The sequence below is a fragment of the Protopterus annectens genome, chromosome 6.part0 (genome assembly GCF_019279795.1).
Source record: "Protopterus annectens isolate FY-2018-M chromosome 6.part0, PAN1.0, whole genome shotgun sequence".
NCBI classification, from domain to species: Eukaryota; Metazoa; Chordata; order Ceratodontiformes; family Protopteridae; genus Protopterus; species Protopterus annectens.
Window position 1 is genome coordinate 1,564,805,359 of NC_056737.1, and position 23,128 is coordinate 1,564,828,486.

The 23,128-nt window shown below is 37.1% G+C and overlaps 1 protein-coding gene across 1 annotated transcript in view; it reads right to left on the bottom strand.

The window, feature by feature from the left end:
• The window catches only part of SLC12A8 (solute carrier family 12 member 8), a 1,470,733-nt gene that overhangs the window by 352,582 nt on the left and 1,095,023 nt on the right, over positions 1–23,128 (bottom strand). Inside the window, exon 6 of the mRNA XM_044075012.1 lies at positions 12,989–13,076. Within this exon, the coding sequence (XP_043930947.1) occupies positions 12,989–13,076 (88 nt within the window). The remainder of the gene's footprint in view (positions 1–12,988; positions 13,077–23,128) is intronic.

A 23,128-nucleotide genomic window follows, 5' to 3' on the forward strand; every position in this document is an offset into this window, starting at 1 on the left:
TTACTCTGGGTCCTGGTCGGGTCTGAACACACCACTACACACTGCCCTCTCTCCACTTCACAGGACCCATGTCATACATTGTCTCGACCCATGGGTCATCAGGCTTTCCCACCCTTGTATTCTGGATATGTATCACCTTCTTTTGGTCTTATGTCAATTTTTGGGGCGTCTCGCAAGGGACGCTCCTGTCTGTGTTCCAAGATTAGATTTCACGGGTGCACTGTGGTCTGGGGAGCAGTGGACTATTTACATTGTTTGCGGGTTTGTGTGTATGTTTCCTGTGTCCGGCTCGGAGGGGGTGGAAGGTCATGCTACATGTTTCATGTTTCTTGCTTGGGCCTCTCACTTCCATTGGCATAGCCTGTGAACATATGTCATTCTTGTGTGCTGTTTCCTATCATAGCTGTATATCTGTGTATATCTATGCACACACACACACACACACACACACACACACACACACACACACACACACACACACACACACACACTCATGTATATATATATTTGGTTGTTACTGAACGTGACAATAGTTCAGTGTATGGTACATTTCCATGTAAATGCTGTAAGCAGTGTAGATATATTTCAGGTAGTAGTACAGTATTCTTTAAACATCTTAAGCGAGTTTTTCATATAAAAGGGCATTATACTTGTAAGACAAAAAATGCTGTCTATGTTGCCTTATGTAATTCATGTGAACAATTTTATATAGGAAAAAACATTAGGATGTTAAACAAAAGAATTTATGAACATACATTAGCCATCAAAAACAAAGATTTGTTGAATGCTTTAGCAAAACATGCTACAGTTTGTCCTGATTTTAAGAAATTCACATTTTCTGTGTTGGAAAAAGTCAGTGATGATTTGTTTTCTGGAAATTATAAAATCAAGTTATAGTGTAAAGAAACCCTATGGCAGATTATGCTCAATGCAGATGAGTTCCCTGGTTTGAACGATGCTATTAATATAAAATGTTTTTTACAGGCACAAAGATTATAAATGTTATAAATTTATAAAATTATACATTTTTAATTGTTTTAGAAATATTTTATGGACATTTTTAGGTGAGATAGTATTTCACAATTAACTTTAAATAAGATAGAATGTATAAATAATTATTTGATTGGTTATTGAAGTTACATGTGTGTTTGTAACTTGCTTGCCTTAATAATTACTGAATAACTGACTGTACCTTATCCCTACTAGGTGGTTAGTGCACGCACCCCATCAGAACAGCCAGCAGCCAAAGCCTCCTAATATTGCCCCCCACTTACTCCTTATCCCACATTTTTAGCCAAACATTTCCTCCCTCTTTTTTCTCCCCTGGCTTGGGAACGCTCACTGTGGTCAGTGCTGCAGACATAGATCTGTCCACTAGATGGCAGCCAGTACACAATTCTAATATCCCCTTTAGCTGTACTTATTTTCCACCACCTTGACTATACTGCTGTAGCCCGGTGTTCATAGTCCATTATCTCCCTCCTTATCCTTCTCCCTATCACCCACCACTGCAACTGCCTTTCCCCCCTCCTGCATACTTTCTTCTCTGATCCTATCTTTCTAATCCACTGACTGTTTCACTTCTGGGCTTGGAATCTTCCTTCCTTGGCTCTTCCCACTCCGTTCGCCCTGTGGGCAAACTCCGCTCCCCTACCCTGCCCCCAATTTCCACCCGCCCCAGTACATCTACATTTATAGCTCTCTAACCACTCCCACACAAACCCCTCCCATCAAACTAAGTCCCTCCTTCCCTCTACTCCCTATCACTATCCTACATCTATTGTCTTATACCAACCCATCACCCACTACTTGTATCACCCTCCACCCTTCTATATCCCTGTGGATACTCCCTCACACATTCCATTCTAATCCTCACCTCTCAGACTTATTAACCATCTCTCTTCCTACACATCCCTCTCACTCAACTAACACTCTGATTTCCACCATGCGAACAAAACCTGCCTAAGCTCTACTACCCTTATTTCTAAGCCTAATCCTCTTCTGCTTACTCTACCTTACTAGTCTCCCACAGCTTCAGCACTCCCCTCCCTTTCACACAACTGCAATTTACATTAAAAAAGACTTTCCCTCTACAACCCAAGCCTCCCCCACCTCTACAAACATAATGAATCTTTTCTATTTCAAAGGAAGCTCTTCCTTACTCCTAGTAAACCACTTCCCATACCCACCAAACTCACCTCATTAGGTTCCAACATCTACACCTATGACCCATTAGAACATAGATACCTATCCATACTCTACTCAAAATTTATCACCCTCCTCCTCCATTCTGGAGACATGTACCCTAACCCACAGTGTTCACACAGCTCCACCTCTAAACCACATTCACATAGCTCTCCCCTGCACCACAAATCTCTTGTCCTTGCCACACTTAATGCTAGGAGTCTTTGTAATAAAATGCCTTCCTTTCATGCCTGGATCTCTCATAACAAACCTGATATTCTCTCTATCACAGAAACCTGGCTAAAACCATACATAAAAGTTACCGAAAGTATGCCCCCTGACTATAAACTTATATGAAGTGACAGACCCCAAAAGAAAGGTGGAGTAGCCTTACTCTTCTCCTCCTCCTCCTTAACAGTAACACCATATACTAAGCCCATACCCTCATTTGACACTGCCGAACTAACCCTCGCCCTTCTCAAAGTAAACAATAATAAATTTTTATGCATTGCCTCCCTGTACATACCACCTGGTAACAATATCCCTAAACTGGAAGATATTCTTTCCTGGTTCACCTCCAACATAAACAATGAGACAATAATCCTAGGAGATGTCAACATAAACTGGTCTTCCATTGACTCATCTACCCCTTCTCGAAGCATCAACCTATATCAATTCACACAGCTAATCAAAACCCCTACTAGACCAAATAAAGATTACACCACAGGTAGCATCCTTGACTGGATACTAGTCTCCCACCCAAACCGAGTTTCTGATAGTGGTACTCTCGCAGACCCCCTTAGTGACCATCTCCCTGCCTACATACGCCATTTTCCCTCCACCCTCCTCTTTCAGCACAAACACATTACCACCTGCAATATGCAAAACTTCAATCCCCTAATTTTCTCTAATGCCTTAAAGCAGATAGACTGGAACCCTCTAAAGTCCCTCCCTTTAGATGCCGCAGTCTCACTTTTCAATAGAATGTTCACTGATATAGTTAACCACTTCACCCCCAGTAGAACCAAAAGACTTAGATTCAAAACAGCCCCCTGGCTAACTAAAGACACAAAACTACTTATGCATCACTGAGATAAAATCTGGAAATACTATAAAAAATGCAAAACTGCCAACTCTTTTGCCGAATACAAGCAACTGCGAAATCAAGTAAAAAAACAAATAGCCACTGACTGCAAATCCTACTACCTTAAACTTTAAAATAATCATAAAACCAAACCCAGAAAATTTTGGAATAGTATTTCAACAATATTATCCCCAGGCAAAGAAGAGAACCCTTGCGCTGACCCAGACACACCAGACTTCCACCTAGCTACCCAATTCAACTCATTTTTCATTGAATCCATAGGCAAACTCACCTCTTCTTTCCCTATCAACATCCCCCCAACTTAATTGATACCAAAAACTCAACACCCAAGAACCCTAAGTCCTCCCCTTTTACTCTCAAATCCATTTCTACCCACTCTATAAAAAAGCTCTTACAAAAGTTCAAATCTTGCTCTAATTCCCCAGGTGACATTCCATCCAACTTTCTCCAACTAGCTGCTGATGGCATAGCCATTCCAATCAGCATCCTAATCAATTGCTCCATTCAGGAGTCCTATGTACCACACCTCTGGAAAAAAGCCTTCCTCATCCCCCTCCATAAAGGAGGTACAAACTGTTCAATCTCCAACTTTCGCCCTATTACTATCCTATCCCCTATATCTAAGATACTCGAAAAATGTATTCATCTCCAACTACTACCCTATCTACTGGACAACCAACTACTAACTCCTACCCAACATGGGTTTAGACCAGGACATAGCACCACCACTGCCCTTCTTTCCTTCCTTGAAATCATTAACTCTCCTCGTGACTCTGGGAACATAGTTTCTACGCTCCTTCTCGACTTATCCAAAGCTTTCAACACTGTCTCTCATGAGCTTCTACTTTCTAAACTCTCCCATCTTAATATCTCCTCCTCTTCTATCAAATGGTTCTCCAGCTATCTTTCACTCAAGGAACATGCTGTAAAATGGAACTACTGCACTTCCTCTTTCTTTCACACCCCAACAGATGTACCCCAAGGCTCTATTTTGGGTCCTTTACTATTTAACATTTTCATCAATGATTTCCACCAAAAGATCCCCAATGCTAAACTGGTGCAATACGCAGACGATTCCACTATCATCTGCTCAGCCAAAACTCTTCCCTTACTAATAAACCTTACTTAAGAGGCCATCTCCTTCACTGAGTCCTGGATGCTCGACAATCATCTAGCCCTAAATGCCTCCAAATCCAAAATAATGATCTTTACCCCTTCTAGAAATACTGCTGTTGACAATGCATCCTTCTCTATACATAGCCTAAACAAAACATCTATTGAAATAGTTCCCCATACAAAACTTCTAGGCGTCCTTATCAACACAAACTAAAATTTGACATCTACCTACAAACCAATATTAAAAAGACTCATCAAAAACTTGGAATGCTTTATCGACACAGACGCTACCTTTCTCTGTCTTCTAGACAACTACTATCTACCACCTACCTCCTACCCTCCCTTTTGTATGGAGCTCCACTACTCTCTAGCCTCCAATCATCCCTAAAATCTAAACTTTCCTCATGCTATAACAAAATTTCAAAGTTTGCCACAGGATCCAAATCCTCTACTCACCATTGCAACTCCCTACATGCTCTAAATTGGTTGGAACTCCCAGGCTACCTAAATTTCATTCAACTAACTACAGCACACAAGCTGATTTTTAAACCTCCTTACTGTCAATCACTCTCCTCTTCCCTAAAACTTCACCAGTCACACAGAACACTTAGATTCACAAATCAGAACCGCTTAGAACTTTACAAGCCTTTACACGCACCAGGGCAACTTCTACTATCATTCTCCCTTGCCAGATCATGGAACTCTCTTCCCCGTTACATTAGAACAACCCCAAACCTACCCTCCTTTAAAACCCTACTCCACTCTCACCTCTACAACTCTGGAAGTGCTCCTGTACCCATCCTACTTGATTCCTGACACCTATCCCTATTCTATTCTACTCAAATCCCTGCCACAGCTTCAACTCATCTCTCTAAAATTCCTTTGCCTAAATGCATGTATTGTATTAAATGAACATAAATTTATTGTTTTTGTAAATATCTTATAAGTGATTGACTCAGCTCATACATTTCAAGATATGTAAAATCTTGTCTTGCTGTATATTGAATGGTAAACTGTTGTTCTTATAAGCTGTACTAATACATTGTATATTGTCTTTCTGTCTGGAGCTTTTCTCCTCAGACCTCCATTGAAAACGGGCTACGTTGGCCCAATGGACTTTCCCGGTTAACAAACTGAAATAAATAAATAAATTATTTTGCAGGTTATACAGCGGATAGATGTTGAAATATGTTCATATATAGATTACCAATGGAAAATGGTATGTGCTGCAGTGGGATTTGGAACGGGAATGTCTGTTCGTTAGCCAGATGCTCTAACCAATACACTATTGCTGTGCTGCTTCATTTGCATATATACCCATATACCCATGACTCCTGGTTCCCCAAACACCCACCCCAACACCTCAATAACACTGTAGTCATCCATTCTCCAGTTGGATTTGTGGTGTATCCACACCACTACACATTGGCCACTCCCTACTCCTGTAGACCCATCCCACCTGTTGACTCACTCCACGTATCCTCAGAAATCCCAAACATTTAGTCCACAAACATTGGTGACATGAACAACCAAAAGGACACTATTCACAATTTTTGGGTTGTCCACATGGGACACGCATGTCTTTAATTCAAGATTATACTTCATTACATCCTTACTCCCGTTAACATGACACTACAATAAATTAATAAGTATGACTATGTGGTAATGCACACGTTACACGAGAGTTAATTATGTACGAGTTCAGCGTAATTCTTTTACAAATAGACCGGTTTAGTAATTGGCGTTGCCATAGCAGGCAGATCACAGGAATGATTTCATGTGTGAGAAAGTCCTCACATTTGATTTTTTTCAGCACAGCACTGACTTCAGACGTTGTACACACTTCTGCATTTTAGCAGTTTTGTCCCTTCCCTCTTATGCACAACCTATTATTCTATCTACTGCCGAGGTTTGTAAGGGCACATTCATGTTATTTATGTCTGCAAATGGAATGAATGTGTTACAGAAAATGTACTTCTACATATAGATGTATGCATGTGTGCATGCATATATACTTATAACGAACTCGCTGACCTCCATGAGGCAGTCCAATTAGAACCAGCCCATCCAACCCTGACATGCCTGGATCCATAATTTCATACCAACAGTTCCTCCACCCCACCCGAGTTCAACATACATGCATACCATCCATTGTCCAGTTGCTCTGGCAGCCATGACACACCTCCACACATTGCTCTCTCCCGAGCGTTAGGGGCCCTACATGTATGTTGTCCCAACCCATGTATTCTCAGGCTCTTCCACCATTTAGTCCTTGAACATACCTGCCCTTGTTGTGTAATGGTCGGATGGCCAAACAGCCTATCAATTTTTGGGTAGTCCCACCAGGGACTACCCTCTAATTGTAAAGTAGACTTAGCAGATCAACAATGTTACTCCCACTGGTAATATCCTGCCTGTGGTGTGAGTAGCAATGCTTTGCTCACTCCTGCCCAAGCTTGATATGACATACACTGACAGCACTAAATAATACTGGAGTTGCTGTTGATTCCCTTCTCATTCCTTTTGTATGCTTTATTGCTACAACATTCATTCTTCATAGATATATATATATATATATATATATATATATATATATATATGTGTGCATATATATATATATATATATATATATATATATATATATATATATATATTATATAACTGCACATACTTATATACATTTCCTATGCTGGGCACTGCTTACACCCGCACAAGCGCACTCAGACTTGCTTACTGGTACTTATATATGTTTACTGCTGCTTATTTGTGCTTACATCTGCTTACTAGTGCCTTATTCATTATGACAGTACTACTTTGATTGAATGAAATTTAGTTAAACATCTCATGCGATACTCATGTCAGTTTTACAGCAAAACGACATTCATTCCACATGGAAAATGATATGTGCTATTGCTGGACTCGAACTGTGAATGCCTGTTTGTTAGGCGGATGCTCTAACCAATACACTATTGATGTTTATGTTGATTCCGCATGTTTTTCTCTATTTGAATGATTTTGATGTGTAAGCTACGCTCAGCAGAGGGTAGTGACGTGAAAACATGCTGCGCTTTTTGCTTAAACTTCCGATATTGCAGCAATATAAATGTAAAATAGGGACATGGGGAATCTAATTGTGAAAGTTCTAGGGACGGGGCTCAACATTCCACTACGTGCTTGTGTGTTTACTACTTCGATTTTATTTCACTGTTCGTGGACACTCTTGTATGCTTAGCATACATTTCGGTATCCACAGACACTGAATTACTGACTTACTATTAGAGGCGGGCTCTAATAGTAAGCATAGTAGGTTGTGAAACTGTCAGGGCATGTTTACACCTCCATAGAGCACTTGAACACGCCCCCTGCACTCGCACACGTTTCCTGTGCACGTCGAGGGTGTAGCAGCACACCCTCATACATATTCATATGGCGCTGCTGCGCCATCTGTAATGCGGACGCTCGACGCAAGGCTAAAACCGTCCTTGCACCGAGCTTCATGAATCCCGGGGAATGTCTTTATTTTATTTACTTAATACTTTCTAATTAGTTAATTCCCACATAGAACAAGTTCCTGTTTTCAGATGTTAACAAGTACTTATCAGGTAAAGTGAATTTGTCAAGAATTGTGTGGTATACAAGTAGAAAATGGTAGAATCAAATCTGACAGCAGCTGAAAAAAAAAATGAGAAACAAACATGCAGTAATACACTGAAGATAGCACTGCTCTAATAATTTCTCAATAGTATGGAAAGGAAAATGTGAAGCAAAACCCAACAGGCAGGGAATTCAAACTGCATGCATTAGCAAAACAGCAATGAAAATGGTGATCTTTAATAGTACCAGCTGCTAATATTGTTAATCGGGCAGAAGCTGACTGCTACTGTCTTACTGCAATGAATGTCGAATTAACAACAAAAAGTATTTTTTCAGGCATCATGGACTGCTTCCTTTAAATTCAGCTATTTACAAATACTACTGTGTTTATTACATTTTTGGCATTAATGGACACTATGAATTGCACTGTGAACAGTAAACCATTAAAATATAATTATTAAATTAATGCTGGACCCTTATAAATTGTGCAAGAACCAATGCATCCCAGTTTTTTCTGAGCAGTATATTAGAGTAGTAGCAATGCGTGATGCAGCAGCAATCTCACGTTTTATTAAAAAAATCAGTTTGTATGCATAAGATACAAACTGATTTTTTTTTTTTTTTTTTAATAAAACGTGAGATTGCTGCTGCATCACGCATTGCTACTACTCTAATATACTGCTCAGAAAAAAATGGGATGCATTTCAATACATTGCTGAATCAACAACTATGTTACTAAAACTAATAACAATACACGAGTATTAACAGTAATAAAATATAAATTGCATCAGTACTATGACAAATATCAAAAACTCAGTATTTCCCAACCAAAACAAAGCAAAATTTTAAGTAAATATTTGTTTATAGGCAGCATCATGTTACAAAGTGGTTAAATTGCTTTTCTTATTAAATTTTGATAAACTATAATAACTGAATAAGAAAGGAAAATAAACTGGAGAGTGGAGAAAAGGTCTGGATATTTATAAAATAAGATTCAGTTAGAAGCTCTGCCAGAGACTAAGAATTTTGATCAGATGCTGTATATTGAGTAATTTTATAAGTTGCAACAGCTTCAATTTCAACCAGTGCAAACAGACACATATTTGTGTTTGTGTGCAAAGCTTTGCCCTGTTATGTGGACATGCACTTTGACTCACACATCTAACATGCATAAATAAGAGTTGTTAGTGAAAATTTAGAATACAGCTTTTATTCTTGCTTTTCGGACCCAGAGGAGATTCAGGATATGTCTACACATGTTTGTGCTTATAGTTTTTTTGATACTATTAAGGTTACTTATAAAAGTGATTTTATGCCTCCATATGAACATGAAGGGATTAGTCACTTTTCACATGTTCTTAATTTTGCAATTGAATAGTGAATTTATGCGCAATAAACATAATATTAAATATAATTTAACTATTCAGCAATGGAAGGAACTGCAATCACTAGCTAAAATGAGGGAGTTGTGATTAAACCTGATATAGGCGGTAAAATAATTATTATGGATGTGGAACAGTATTTATATATGTGTATGTCACACCTACAAGATGTGAAAACATGCAAAAAGAGTTGCATGAAGGAATATGAAAATAATATATTTTACTATGAATTGTTAATACAAAAAGGTTTACGATTAGGCTACTTTTTATGTTCTGATGTAGACAGAAAATTGCGTTCATATGATGGTGAGTTAGCTGCATTTTTTGTCTCCCTAAAATACGCAAGGACAAATTTAATCCGCCCAGAAGATCCATAGTCTCTGCACAAAAATATTTTTTCTCCAATATAGGCCTATTGTTGCTTGAAATTCTGTTGCTCTGGTGTTGAAATTTCCTTCTTATATTAGATACAGTGTTGATTTTTTAGATAAATTGTCTAGTTTGGAAATTTCTGATGATATGTATCTGATTAGTATAGATGTGGTCAGTCTCTATATTAATATCTAACATAAGTTTGGCTTGGAGGCGGTCCAATATTTTATGGATGATAATCCTGGGGCCAAATGGAGATTAATTTGTTTTTTGATAGTATTCAAAAAAATAGATTTGGACTTGCCTTTGATGGTTTACAAATGGGGAGACAAATTTCATTTTTGGATATTAATTTAGAATTAAGTGTAGAAAACGAAATATTAACTTCAGTACACAGAAAAGTTGATGAGAGTAATAAATATTTGGAAGGCAGTAGTTGTCATCCACCATATACTATTGCTTCTCTCCCATATGGGGAATGCTTGTGATTAAGATTATGTAACAATGACAGTGCTTTTGATAATGAGGTTCAGAAAATGTGTCATATGTTTGTATCTAGGGGTTATAGTAGGGACTTATTAAGGATAGCGGCAGATAAGGTGATCACAAAGTCCACGAGTAATATATCTGATAGTGTTTGTCGATCTAATCAATTGCACTATAATGTTCAATATGGGAGAAAAATAAGAAATTTGAGACAAATATATTTTGTTACTACATTCAGTGCTTTTAGCACTATAGTGACTGATTTAGTAAAATATTACTGGAATTGTTTGCTTAAATTTAAAGATTTAGTTAATGTTATTTCGCCCCATGTGGGTATTTCATACAGAAGGGGTAGAAATTTGGGTGACATCCTTGTACACAGTCACTTTCAGTGGCCTAGTCCCAATATAACCTTTGTTACTTCTATGCAATTAAAGGGTACTTTCCCTTGTAATATTTGTAGTCATGTTATTAGAACTCTTTCAGTAATAAATGGTTGCACTTTTTCTCCCGGTTTAATTGTACTACAGAAGCTACTATTTATGCCCTTTAATGCCCATGTGACCTTTGTTTACATAGGGGAGAGTAAGAGAAAGTTTAAACTTAGAATTCAGGAACATATTAGAAATATTAGGAAACAGAAAAAGGACAGTTCTGTTGTAAAACATTTTATGGATGCTCATAATTCTGATCCAAATGATTTGAAAGTTACAATGTTAGAAAAAAAATGTGCTGTTTTTTTTTCAGACAGAGTATATACTAAGAAATTGTTGTACAAATAAATTATTTTTATACTTAAATATGGCACTTTATATCCTCTGGGTCTTAATCTTGAGTGTAATTGGAGGCTGCTAATTTAAAGTTATTTCTTTTTTGTGTGTTTCAATTGAATAATTGTTTTATTGATATGTGTATTTATATCAGATGAGATGGGATTTTTTGTGTACTCCTTGAAGGCTTTGCCAAAGCGCTTGAGGCTTGGATTAAACTTCTCTGTGTTGTTTGCTGCTGGTTGTTTTTTGTTTTATTTTCTTTGGTTGTTGTTATTCATTTTATAAAAATGCATAAATACCTGAGAACTTTCAAAAGTAATGTTTCCTGTCATTAGTGCATTTTCGTGAAAAAAAAGATGCATCATTTATTTTGACAATTCTTTCTCCAAAAGTCTTACAAAATGAATACCATGGATTAAAAAAACTGTCTAAAATCTAAGTTAAATTATTTAATTTACCTTACTAGCATGTGTACCCATAATCCTATGCCCCAGACTTCGAGTAGTGCAACTGTAACAGTCAAGTGCCCACTGCAGTTTGAGTACCAATAGATATCATGTCAAAGATCATGCCACTACAACATAAAACTGAGTATTACATTTCAAATTACCACTTGCCAAAATGATTACCTTTATACTGTAAGGAACTATAAGAGCTGAAAGTTGGCACACATTTGTTGTCCTTAAAATAACACGTCTATATACAAAAGGAGCACAAATGAAGCAGTCATCAGGCAACATGTTTTTCCCTCAGTTACATCTCTTCAAGTCGCACAACCTGATCAGCATAAGGAGAGAAAGCATACCAGTCTTGCATTCCTGAGATCATCACCAGTTTAACCTATCAGATTTCAGGATTTATTGGTCTCATGAATAATGCATGTTTGCATTCATGCATACATATGCATGCATATGTTTACCATCCTATGTCCACTGAGTGGCCGAATGGGACTGTTTTAAAGGAATTCAATGGGACAACTAAGGCCCAGAGCCCGAGTGAACCTTTCATAAAATGATGTCCTGAAATAGAACATTATTGCTGGGCCAGAGAAATATGACAATTCAGTAAAACCTCCATATTTCTGAAACTTCTCTGAAGTCTAAATAACTCAAGCAGTAACCTGTCGGCTTGGGACTGCCTTGTGAACACATGTTCAGACAATGACTCATCTTTCATAAATTAACTTACTTAGCATGAATACAAATTAAAAAACTGACAACAGAATGCCAGAAAGGTATTTCTGTCAGAAATGTTCAATTCCACATTCTGAAATGTACATAAAATCACGATCGTGGTCAATTAATTCCAAGAATATGAAGGACTCAATCCATTTCCCTAAAGAAGAAATAATATGAAATGTAAGTGAATGCAACCTTATGCCTCAGTCTGATTGGCTCAATAAGTAAACTACTTATGGCCAGAAGTTCCACTAACACTGCACAAGATTTACAAGAATGCATAAGCATAGCAGTTCATTTATGATGAAACAAGTTGCACCACCCCAGAGTGCCCTGATCTGATATGATTTATGCAAAATATAAAGCATAATTCAGCTGTAACCATACTGACTCTATGTGTTACAGAAAAAGATTATGCAGAGTGAGGTTTCAGTCTTATGTCCATCATTTTTTGTTCAGTGATATGACATAACTCAGATAGGGATTTTCCTTATACTGATGTGAAGATTGCTGTTCCCTACTGCAATCAATATTTTTACCATCAGAATGTCTTGCTCTACCTTTAAATGAAGTCTGACATGTTCAGACTGAAAATAATGCACTACTGACTGTCAGAAAATGTAGATTACTTCCATTAAACAGATGCATTTCCACTGCTTCATGATTTGAAAAGCAGCCACACTTTAATTTTCCAGATGACTGAGTAATAAAAGACTGATTGGAATATGAAATGAGTTGGTCACATTAAGTGTGCTCTATAAACAGAAAGCAAATTCTTTTCTATCTCAGAAAACTTACGAGATGCCTATGGCAGCCAAAGATCCTACTGGGATGCTCTTAGCTGGCTTCTGAAGGTCTCCACTCATGTTGAATCCAGCCATCACACCTGCAAAACCAAATAATATTTTTGTTTTGGTTTGGGTTTTTTTTACTCAGCTGTCAGCTATTGATGCTATATAAACTATATTTTGACATTCAATTTTAATACACTGTACGGCTATTATAAATAATAGCTTCAGAAGATGAGGCATCTATTCTAAAACAGTTACATTGTGAAGACTGTAATTAAAACAATGATATCTGAATATAACATGAAATTATTTCTCCCTTAAAAATAAAGGGACAATATTTACAATGACCACATTTCCTGGTGCCTGTACTTGTTTTTTTTTGGTTTTTTTTTTTTTTGTCACTGTCTCTTTTGCGATTGTTTTCCAACATCCGTTTTAAATTCTGGGGTTTCTTAACTCATTCCCTCCAATACAGCTCTTTTGAGTGTGTACTTTTAACTCCCAGTGGGTGTGGCTTAAGCCTTTAAAAAATGAAGTTATCACCTTTCAGTTCAAACAAATATTCACATCTCTGGAACAGTAAACATTACTAAAAAACTGTAAATGGCAAACTATTCAGGATAAATTAATCTTTACATTAGTGGCAGTCATTCATTTTGATGCTTTAACCTGGATTTTATAAGCCAAAATAAAGGCAGTGAATTTTAATTTTGTAACATTGTATAAATAGCTTATGATATCTCAGTAACCATTCAGCAAGACAAGCAGGATTTTCTTCATACAGCTGTGAGCTTTCATATGAGGCTATGCAGTTCTGTCTGTGTTACCAGAATGTTGAGATATTTACAGAAATATGAAAATTTCTACAATACAAATAAGTATACAAATAATATTCAATATCTCTTCAGCTTCAGTAGACATGGGTCAATTATCAATACAATTGTGCGTGCCATCATGTATGCTTTAAGTTGAAATCTTCTAATACCTTGTTTGTAGCATGGTTTGGAATTATTAATGCAAATATGAACAAGCAATATTTGATGCCTAGAGGCATCAGTAGGAGTTAACAGCAGAAATACCTGGAGGCGCATTTGGCTTTAATGAGTCAAACACAAAACACAGCTTTTCCACCAGAAGGTGGAAAATATCACTATCTGTTTTCAGTATTCTCCAAGTCTTATAAATAATTCTCTTGAGGTCCTCTGAACCTGAATTATGTTGAATGACCAAAGCCCTTTCATAGTCTATATCCAAAATGTTGTTGTCATCATTCTGTGTACAACATTGCTTATTACCTAATAAGGGTTTGTATTTTATACCCCATTTACTTATGACATCCTGACAAGCCTCTTCTGTAACTTTCAAGGGGTATCCTTTCTCTAAGAACATTGCTTTCAATTTATTAATGTCCTCCAAAAATTTTTTTTTACACTTGAAAGGGTGATGACTATGAAAATGTAAACAGGCATTGCTAAATGTTGGCTTCCTATATACATTTGACCTAAATCCACTGTGGGTTACAGAGATGTAAGTATCTAAAAGAAAATCCCCTCATAATCAAACAGATATGTAAAATGTAGAAAAATCGGTACTTACATTCAACATATTCATTAATTCATTCACCATTTAATAAGATCTGTTCCACAGAGTAAATGTATCATCTAAGAACTGTAAATATATTTTACAATACTTGTAAAGCTCTAAATTAAACAGGAAGTCCATTTCCTAATGGGTCAGAACCAAATTAGCATGAATAGGGGTGCATGCTGTCTCCATGGCTATACCTTTGTGTTGTTTAAATATTGCCCCATCATAAAAGACATAATTGTTGTGTAAAATTACCCCATAAAATCCATCAATAGATGGATATATTTATCTTGTAGGACTCCACACCGTAAAAGACTTTTATGAAAACATGGTAACCCCTCAGTCTTGGGTATAAAATACAATTTTAATTTTGTAACATTGTATAAATAGCTTATGATATCTCAGTAACCATTCAGCAAGACAAGCAGGATTTTCTTCATACAGCTGTTCAGAAAGGCTGAAGGAATTGTCATTACATTTTGTTTCTTACTGGTTACTTAGAAGGGGTGTCTGCCAGGTCTAGTGGCAATGTCTGATCCTGTTCTAGTCGAAACATACCACTGAAAGAGTTGATTCCAGGGAGAAGAAACTAATACTAAAAAGAAATATTAATAGTTAAAAAATGTGTAAGATATATTTACAGAAAAACTTCCAGGATTAGGGAAACAGCCTCCCCTCATCATCAGAAGTCACTCATTAACTGCTTTAAAGAATAATATTGATATATACACATGAGAAACAGAAAATGCCAACATGAGAGTATAGAAACTTTGCTTTTTGAAGACTAGTTAGTTCATCCTAAGATTTACAATCAGACTTAGGAAATTTATGACTAAATGCCAAAGTAAAAAATGCACAAGGACTTTATACTCCTATAATACAATGGCTTATGTTATGGTAGCTTACTTGCTTTTATATATTATTTTTATTGCTTTGGTATAATAAAATATTTCCTTGACTCAGTGTTTTTAAATGAGTAACAGCATTTAAAGTAAGAAAGAAATACCTACCCATCCATGCTTGCAAATTTCATCTGACCTATATAGCAGCCCGAAGAACAGCTGCCACCATTCACATTGATCACTAGGCAAATGGGGAATTTAAGTAGTCTTTCTTCTCTATCTTACATACACCAACAGACTATTTAAATTCACCAGTGTGCTTTGTACATACCTTTGGAAGTTGGGAAGAAACCACAGTACTTGGAGAACACTCATGTAAACACGGGACCAGTATGCAGATTCTACAAAGAAAACATCACAACTGAGAATCGAAACAGAAAGCTTCTTGCTTACTGTGCCACTGTGCTGCCCAAGAAAGGAATATATCAGTTATCAAACTGCCTATGATAAGATGTTTACTTTTATTACAACTACCACATTACCACTATCTGATGGCTATTGAACCCTCAGAAAGAGTCAAGGTATTGTTTCCTGAAACAACCCTCATATAGCATGAAATGTTGCCAGCAAAAAGCACTACAACAGTGTCTGATACTTAAATTTCACACTTAATATACTGCTTAAAGCGTATCTGTAATTAGCTGCAATTTGTCAGGACAGAAGGCTAAATGCAAGTAGAAATATATGTTCACTTATGTTGGGAAAAGGAAATGTGTAGACCCAAAGATTCTTCTGGCAAATTATAAATATAGCTAGTACTGCATGCAACTCGTAAAGCAATGAGGGTGATATCATGAGGAAACGTGTGCCCTCACATTACACGGCAACATGATGTCAGAATTAGCAGCAGCAGTCACATCTAATACATAATTAATTCAGAAAAAATGAATGATCTTAGATGATTAGAAATAAGCAAATGAAATACAGTTTGGGTATAAGATTTTTATTTTTTTATCTGGCTGCCTATTCGCTGAATGAGGGGACAAACTGTCACTTAGTGAGGAAATACAAACGGTGGTCATTCATTTACATTTTCCCAAGAAGCAGCATAGATTATTTTAAAATACATTTGCCTCTCCCTCTTATCGTAAGCAATTAAGAAATTCACCTGGGGCACAGAAGTGGCTTCAGCCAACAGAATTTTAAAACTTAGACAAGCCATGACATGATAGGCAGGTAATCTGCCACTGTTTAATATTTTAATGAAAACTTACATGGAGTAGTATGTCTGGTTCTAGCTATTCTTTTTAAAGATATTCCCCAGTCTGCTTGCATAAATCTAGAATATGACACCTACGATAATACAAGAAAGGAAGGGTTTCTTTATAATAGCAGAATAAGAGAAGGGGAGGGTTTGGCATAATGGCTAAGGTCTTTACCTCACAGATGCAAGGTACAGAGTTTGATTCTAACCTTTAGTTCTTTGCTAAGCTTGTAATACTCTGAAGACTGATAACCCAGTATTTACCTATGAACCTAAAACAGCTGTATTATAAACTTATAAAGACTTTGGACTGAGCATACAAGATTAGAAGAAGCAAAGCAAATTGCCATTTATGAAGAGGATTAAGATGACAACCTATCTGGTAAATACTCATCAGACCCAACTTCATACAGGCTCATTTCAATTTAAAATCATGATTATAAAGTGTTTCTGCCTATAACTGCTAAAAGAATGGCAAAGGTGTTGTCAAAACTGATAGACAGAAAACAATATAGTTTTGTGGAGTGGAAGCAAATATCTGACATTAACAGACCAAAGATGACCCAGAGGGTAGCATAATATAAAAATACCACTGCTGTTGGTGAGTCTTGATGCACAGAAAGCATTCGGCAGAGTAAGCTGGGATTTAATGAGTAGGTTAATGGAAGCATTTGCATTCCCTGATAAAATAGTAAGGTTAATTAGAATTATATACGAGGGAGTGGTAACAAAAAAATAAAGTTGGAGGGCTCTTCTCAGAATGTCCCACAACATTGAAATGCCCATTTCTGGCTTTATTTACTATAAAGTAATATTGTTTGCTTGATTATCACACCATGTTTACACTTGTGTTTCTGAATCTCTTATTTTTCTTTGACAATGGCTCTAAATACAACACAAATAACAAAGGAAAAAGAGGACACCCCTGCCTCTCGGCAACCTGTAGGAGACAGAATATAGAGACAGGGCTCTAAGGCAATCCAAATAGGACAATGTGTTTATACCATGGATTCTCTTGGTAAGGACCCTTTGCGGGCACTGCACCTGTTTCATATGTTTGGTAAGGTACATGTCAAAGGGGGCATTATACTCAATGAGGAGTCTTACAAGGGCCAAAAAAGTGGCACTATGAATTCCTTGAACTTGGATGCCATGCCCTTACTTACAAGTTGGGCAACATAGAATGATTTTTTTACTATCTTGACCACATGTTGGTCAAAGGCCAGATTACTGTCTACATATGTTCCCAGTGCCTTGGCTACCAGGTCAACTCTTACAGGTGACTTATCAATGGAGTAATTAGCCTGGGAGGCAATTTTCTCAAAAGGCACTATAATGTGTTTCTTGGCATTGAGGTTTAATCCGTGACTTTGGCACCAGTCATTTGTCTGTGTTAGATCCTCTTGTAAGATGTTTGTGTCATGGGGGGAATCTATGATGGTTCCCAATTTGCAGTCATCTGTCAACTTCATCAGCCACAGTCCTCAACATTAACCTTTACCTCCAAGAAACTGTTGCCAAATAGGACAAAGAACAGAGTCCTGAGGTAACCTGCTGGTGACCATCCTCTTAAAGGAGACGAATAACCACACAAATAGCACCGGACTGCAACCTTACGTTATAGTAAAGTGAAAATAAAATAATAAATGTCACATAGATGGAATAAAATAAAATTAACTTTAATAACCACATATTTAAAATTTAGCGCTTTCATCAGAGACATTCAAGGACTTCATCAGAGCAAAAGAACTAGCAAATAAAGCAACATTTAAATAAGTTAATTAAATGAAATCATCAAATCAATTAAAATACACTCACAATTAAAGAAACATGGACCCAAAACATATCCACCTTATAAGATCCTATGTTAAAAATATAAAAATGAACAAAACACATTTAGCATATACGTCATAAGTCTAATTGTTTTAGTCTTAAAATACTATCTATACATATGGCTTCACTGATTCCAGGAGATTTATCAGCAGCTGTTATAAGCTGCCATTTGAGTTCAAGTGCTTCTAACTTTAGATTCCATGCCCCCCCTCTCAAGTCAACTTGAATGGAATTACAGACCCAAAATTTAAAAAATGTTCGGAATAATCAATAGTGTGACTGCTCAATGTCCTCTTTCCATTCCCTTTGCCAATGTCGTAAATGTGCTCATAAATCTGTTGCTTGCATCTTCTCTTGGTTTTCCCTATATAAAAACTAGCACATAATTAACACTTGGCAATATAAACAACTCTTTCTGAGATTCAGTTGTAGTAAGCATTCTTATTGATCCATTCTTTCTGGTTTTACCCAGATTCAATCACCTTCTAAAATGTATTTACATTGGGTACAAGATCTACATTTGAATGTCCCTTTATTCAACCCCCTGTTGTATGGGTGGTTTACTATCAGAATTGCGAACGTCACTCGGTCGAACGTTGTATAGTCGAACGCATATGGTCGGAAACACAAATGTCGAAGACAGTATAATCAATCGGGAACGGTTTTACCATGGGTCGAGGTAGGTGTACAGTATAATACCCTACTACAAACATCCTCCCTACCTCGACCCATGATAAAACCGTTCCTCGATTGATTATACTGCCTTTGACATTTGTGTTTCCGACCATATGCGTTCGACTATACAACGTTCGACCGAGTGACGTTCGCAATTCTGATAGTAAACCTGTATGGGTCTACTTCATAATGTTGAATTTCATAACACTGAGACCATAACATCGAAAATTTAAAACACTGAAAACCCACAACATTGAAAACTCAGAACACTGAAGGTGTGCTTCATAACATTGAAAACTACATTGCACAAGTAAATAAGATCCCCTCCACATTATTTATTTATTTATTTATTTCCAGTTTGATTACCGGGGAAGTCCACTGGGCCAGAACGTACCCATTTTCAGTGGAGGCCCGGGGAGAAAAGCTCCAAAAGCAAAGCAAATACAATCTAAGTTACATAGTGTAAAAGATAGTAATAAAATATATACATTTGGAATAACATTACATTGAATACAGTTAGTAAAAAAGCAAATACACGCAGTATACTTCAAAAAACATCATTCAGGAAGGTAGATACAATAGATTTAGTAGTTTCCTTCAAGTAGCAGGTTTGACTGTATGAAAAAGAAGGTGTAAGGTTACATGCTATTTACAATATTTACATATGAGGAGTAGAGAGAGAGAAAGTACATAAACTGAGAGTAGAATATAGTTTGATCAAGCAGTGATCGAGAGAGAAAAGAGAAGAAAACAAGATAGTATTAGGGTAGAGTAAAGAGAAAGGATGTAGAGGGTTCAAGGGGAATTTATATAGATTTATGTAGGATGTAAGCAGGTGCACTTATGTTTAGAGGATAAGTAAGAGAAAAGTTGGATTTTGAAGGCTTCAGTGTTAGATGTTGTTCTAAGAGAAGAAGGGAGAGAGTTCCATTTCCTGCCAAGAGAGTAGGAGAGAAGGAGCTGGCCAGCAGGGCGATTGGGTTTGTGGATGGTGATTAAATTTTGGTGTTCAGATCTAAGAGATCTGTTTGGGGTGTATGGCGGAAGGATGTTTGCTAGGGCTGGGCATTTTTCAGGGTAGAATATTAATTTGTGAGCAGTGGTTAGTTGGAGGTAGTCTAGGTAGTTAGGAGTTCTAGCCAGTTCAGAGTTTGTAGGGAAAGACAATGGTGAGAAGAGGTTTTAGATTTGGTAGCAAATTTAGAGATTTTATTATAGCAGATTTGAGTTTAGTGGAGATGGAAGAAGACAGGTTAGTAAGGAGAGGGCTCCATATAGTAGAGATGGTAGAAGATAGGTAGTTGCTAAGGAATGTCTAGCGGAGTTGGAGAGAAAGCAGTTGTTCTTATAGAGCATACCTAGCTTTTGGTGGGTTTTCTTTATGTTTTGTTGTATGTGGCTATCAAATTTGAGGTGCTCGTCTATAGTGATGCCAAGGAGTTTTGCAGATGGGACCACCTCTATGGTTGACTTTGTTTGGCTTATGATTTTGAATGCTGTTTTATCAAATGTGCAAGCCCTGGAGGGAGCGAAGAGAAGAATTTTGGATTTATTAGAGTTTAGAGAGAGATGATTTTGGTGCATCCAGTTCTCAGTAGTGGAAAAAGCTATTTGGGTTTTTGTCAGTAGTTCGAGAATGTTGGAGGCGCAGACTAAGGTAGAATCATCTGCGTATTGGATGACTGTTGTGTCTTGGATGGCAGAGTGAAGGTTATTTATGAAGATGTTGAAAAGCATGGGTCCAAGGATGGACCCCTGGGGAACACCAGTGGGTGTAGGTAAGAAGGAGGATGTAGAGTTGTTCTATTTGACAGCTTGGGATCTATCTGATAAGTAGCTAGAGAACCAGGATAGAGTATCAGGGGAGAGATGAAGGTTTGATAGATGAAAGAGAAGGTGTTTGTGAGAGATGGTGTCGAAGGCTTTAGACAGATCTAGCAGTACAGTGGAAACTAGTAACCCAGAAACCCTGGCTTGGTTGACTGTTTCTAAGAAGGATAGTAAGGCAGTAATAGTGCTGTGTCCAGGGCGGAAACCATGTTGGGTGGGTGTTAGGAGGTGGTTATGGATTAAGAAAGGCATGAGTTGGTGGTGGACGCATTTCTCTAGGATTTTTGATAAAGGTGAGAGTAGGGCAATTGGGCGAAAGTTGGAGATATTTGTGTTTTTGCCTCCTTTATGAAGTGGGAGAATGTAGGCTGATCTCCAAAGCATAGGAACATAAAACACCACCTAACTAACAAACATACTTTCTACTATGTTTCTGCCAGTGAGGTTAGGAAATTAACTTTTTTCCACTGTGATGCGATCTTGGAGTTGGTATATTTAATTACGGGGGGGGTCCCCCTGCAGAAACATAGTAGAAAGTGTGTTTGTTAGTTAGGAGGTGGTGCTGTAGGTGGAGGGGATGTTATTTACATATGCATTGTAGTTTTCAATGTTATGAAGCACACTTTCAATGTTCTGAGTTTTCAATGTTTTGGGTTTTCAGTGTTTTGGGATTTAGATGTTTTGGTTTCAATGTTAAGAAATTCAGCGTTATGAAATTTCAATGTTATGAAGTAGACCCATTGTACCCCAATGTATCCCAATGTAATGTTGCTTAGCTCCAACATATTTTTGAAATTTTGTATCTGTTTTTTTGTATAATTGTAGGATCATTCCCTAATAATTGGAAAAAATCTTCATCCACTCAGAACACATTCCAATTGTTCATCAGCACCGGATGTTGTAATAAATGCTTTAATCAAATCTTTCCTGTTCTCATTCCCCAGAACATTTTGTGAACACCCAAGAAGGGGTTTGCATAACCCTTCTTCCCTTTTCTTTATAAATCCAGCCATTGCTGCAGTTACTAATTCACAGGGATAATCCCTGGCCAAAAACTTACTTTTTAATTTTTGTATTTCATCCAGTAAAATGTCTACATCAGACGTCACCCTAGCTGCCCTTTCCATTTGGCCCTTAACCATGGCTTTTTTCTGATGGTAAGGATGGCAGCTGGAAAAATATAGCATAGTATTTGAATATATGGTTGTCCTAAAAATATTAAACATGAACTGTTTCCAAGTTTGATCTTTGGCCAGTAAAACATCTAAAAAGATAATTTTCTCCTGGGAATACCTAAATTTAAAAAATTCTACTGAGTTATCAAAAAATTAACAAAATCATATAGCATTTCAATTGTACCTGTCCAAAATATACACATATCTTCAAGGGATCTATAATATAGATTCCATTTCATTTTGAATTCAAACTGCAGAATATAGTTCTCTTCCCAACAGGCTATTACCACATTTGAATAAATGGGGAAAAATGCCACCCCCATTGCAACTCCAGACTTTTGATGATACAATGATCCTTCAAAATAAACACAATTATTTTGTAACACAATATCTAGTAGAGTAACAACCTTATAAATTACAGAGTTATCCCAGTTACTGTGCTTGCTCTAGGTATTCATGGACCCACTGGATACCTAGTTAATGAGGAATGTCCGTAAATAAATCCTTGACATCCACTGTTATGAAGATAATATTGTCCATGTATAAAATGTGGGTAACCCGAATCAAAAAGTCCCAAGAATCTACACAAGTGTGGTTAATCAAAGCACCCTTCAATGGAAAATCAATACATTCAGCCAATGGATAGGTTTTAGAAACAGTAGCACTCACTATAGGCCTTAAGGGTGGATTGTTAAGGCCTTATGAATCTTAGGTACTCCCAAAAGTTTCAGGGGTCATGTATTAAGTATTTAACAAAACCTTATAAAGGTCCCTGTCTATTAACCCATCCATCAAGAATTCATACAACAAACTGTCAATTTTAGCATAAGATATATTGACTTCATTAATGGAAACTTCACAGTATGTATCACTGCTAAGCATTTTCTCCATTTTATTAACATAATCAATTGTATTCCACACCACAAGCCCCCACCTTTGTC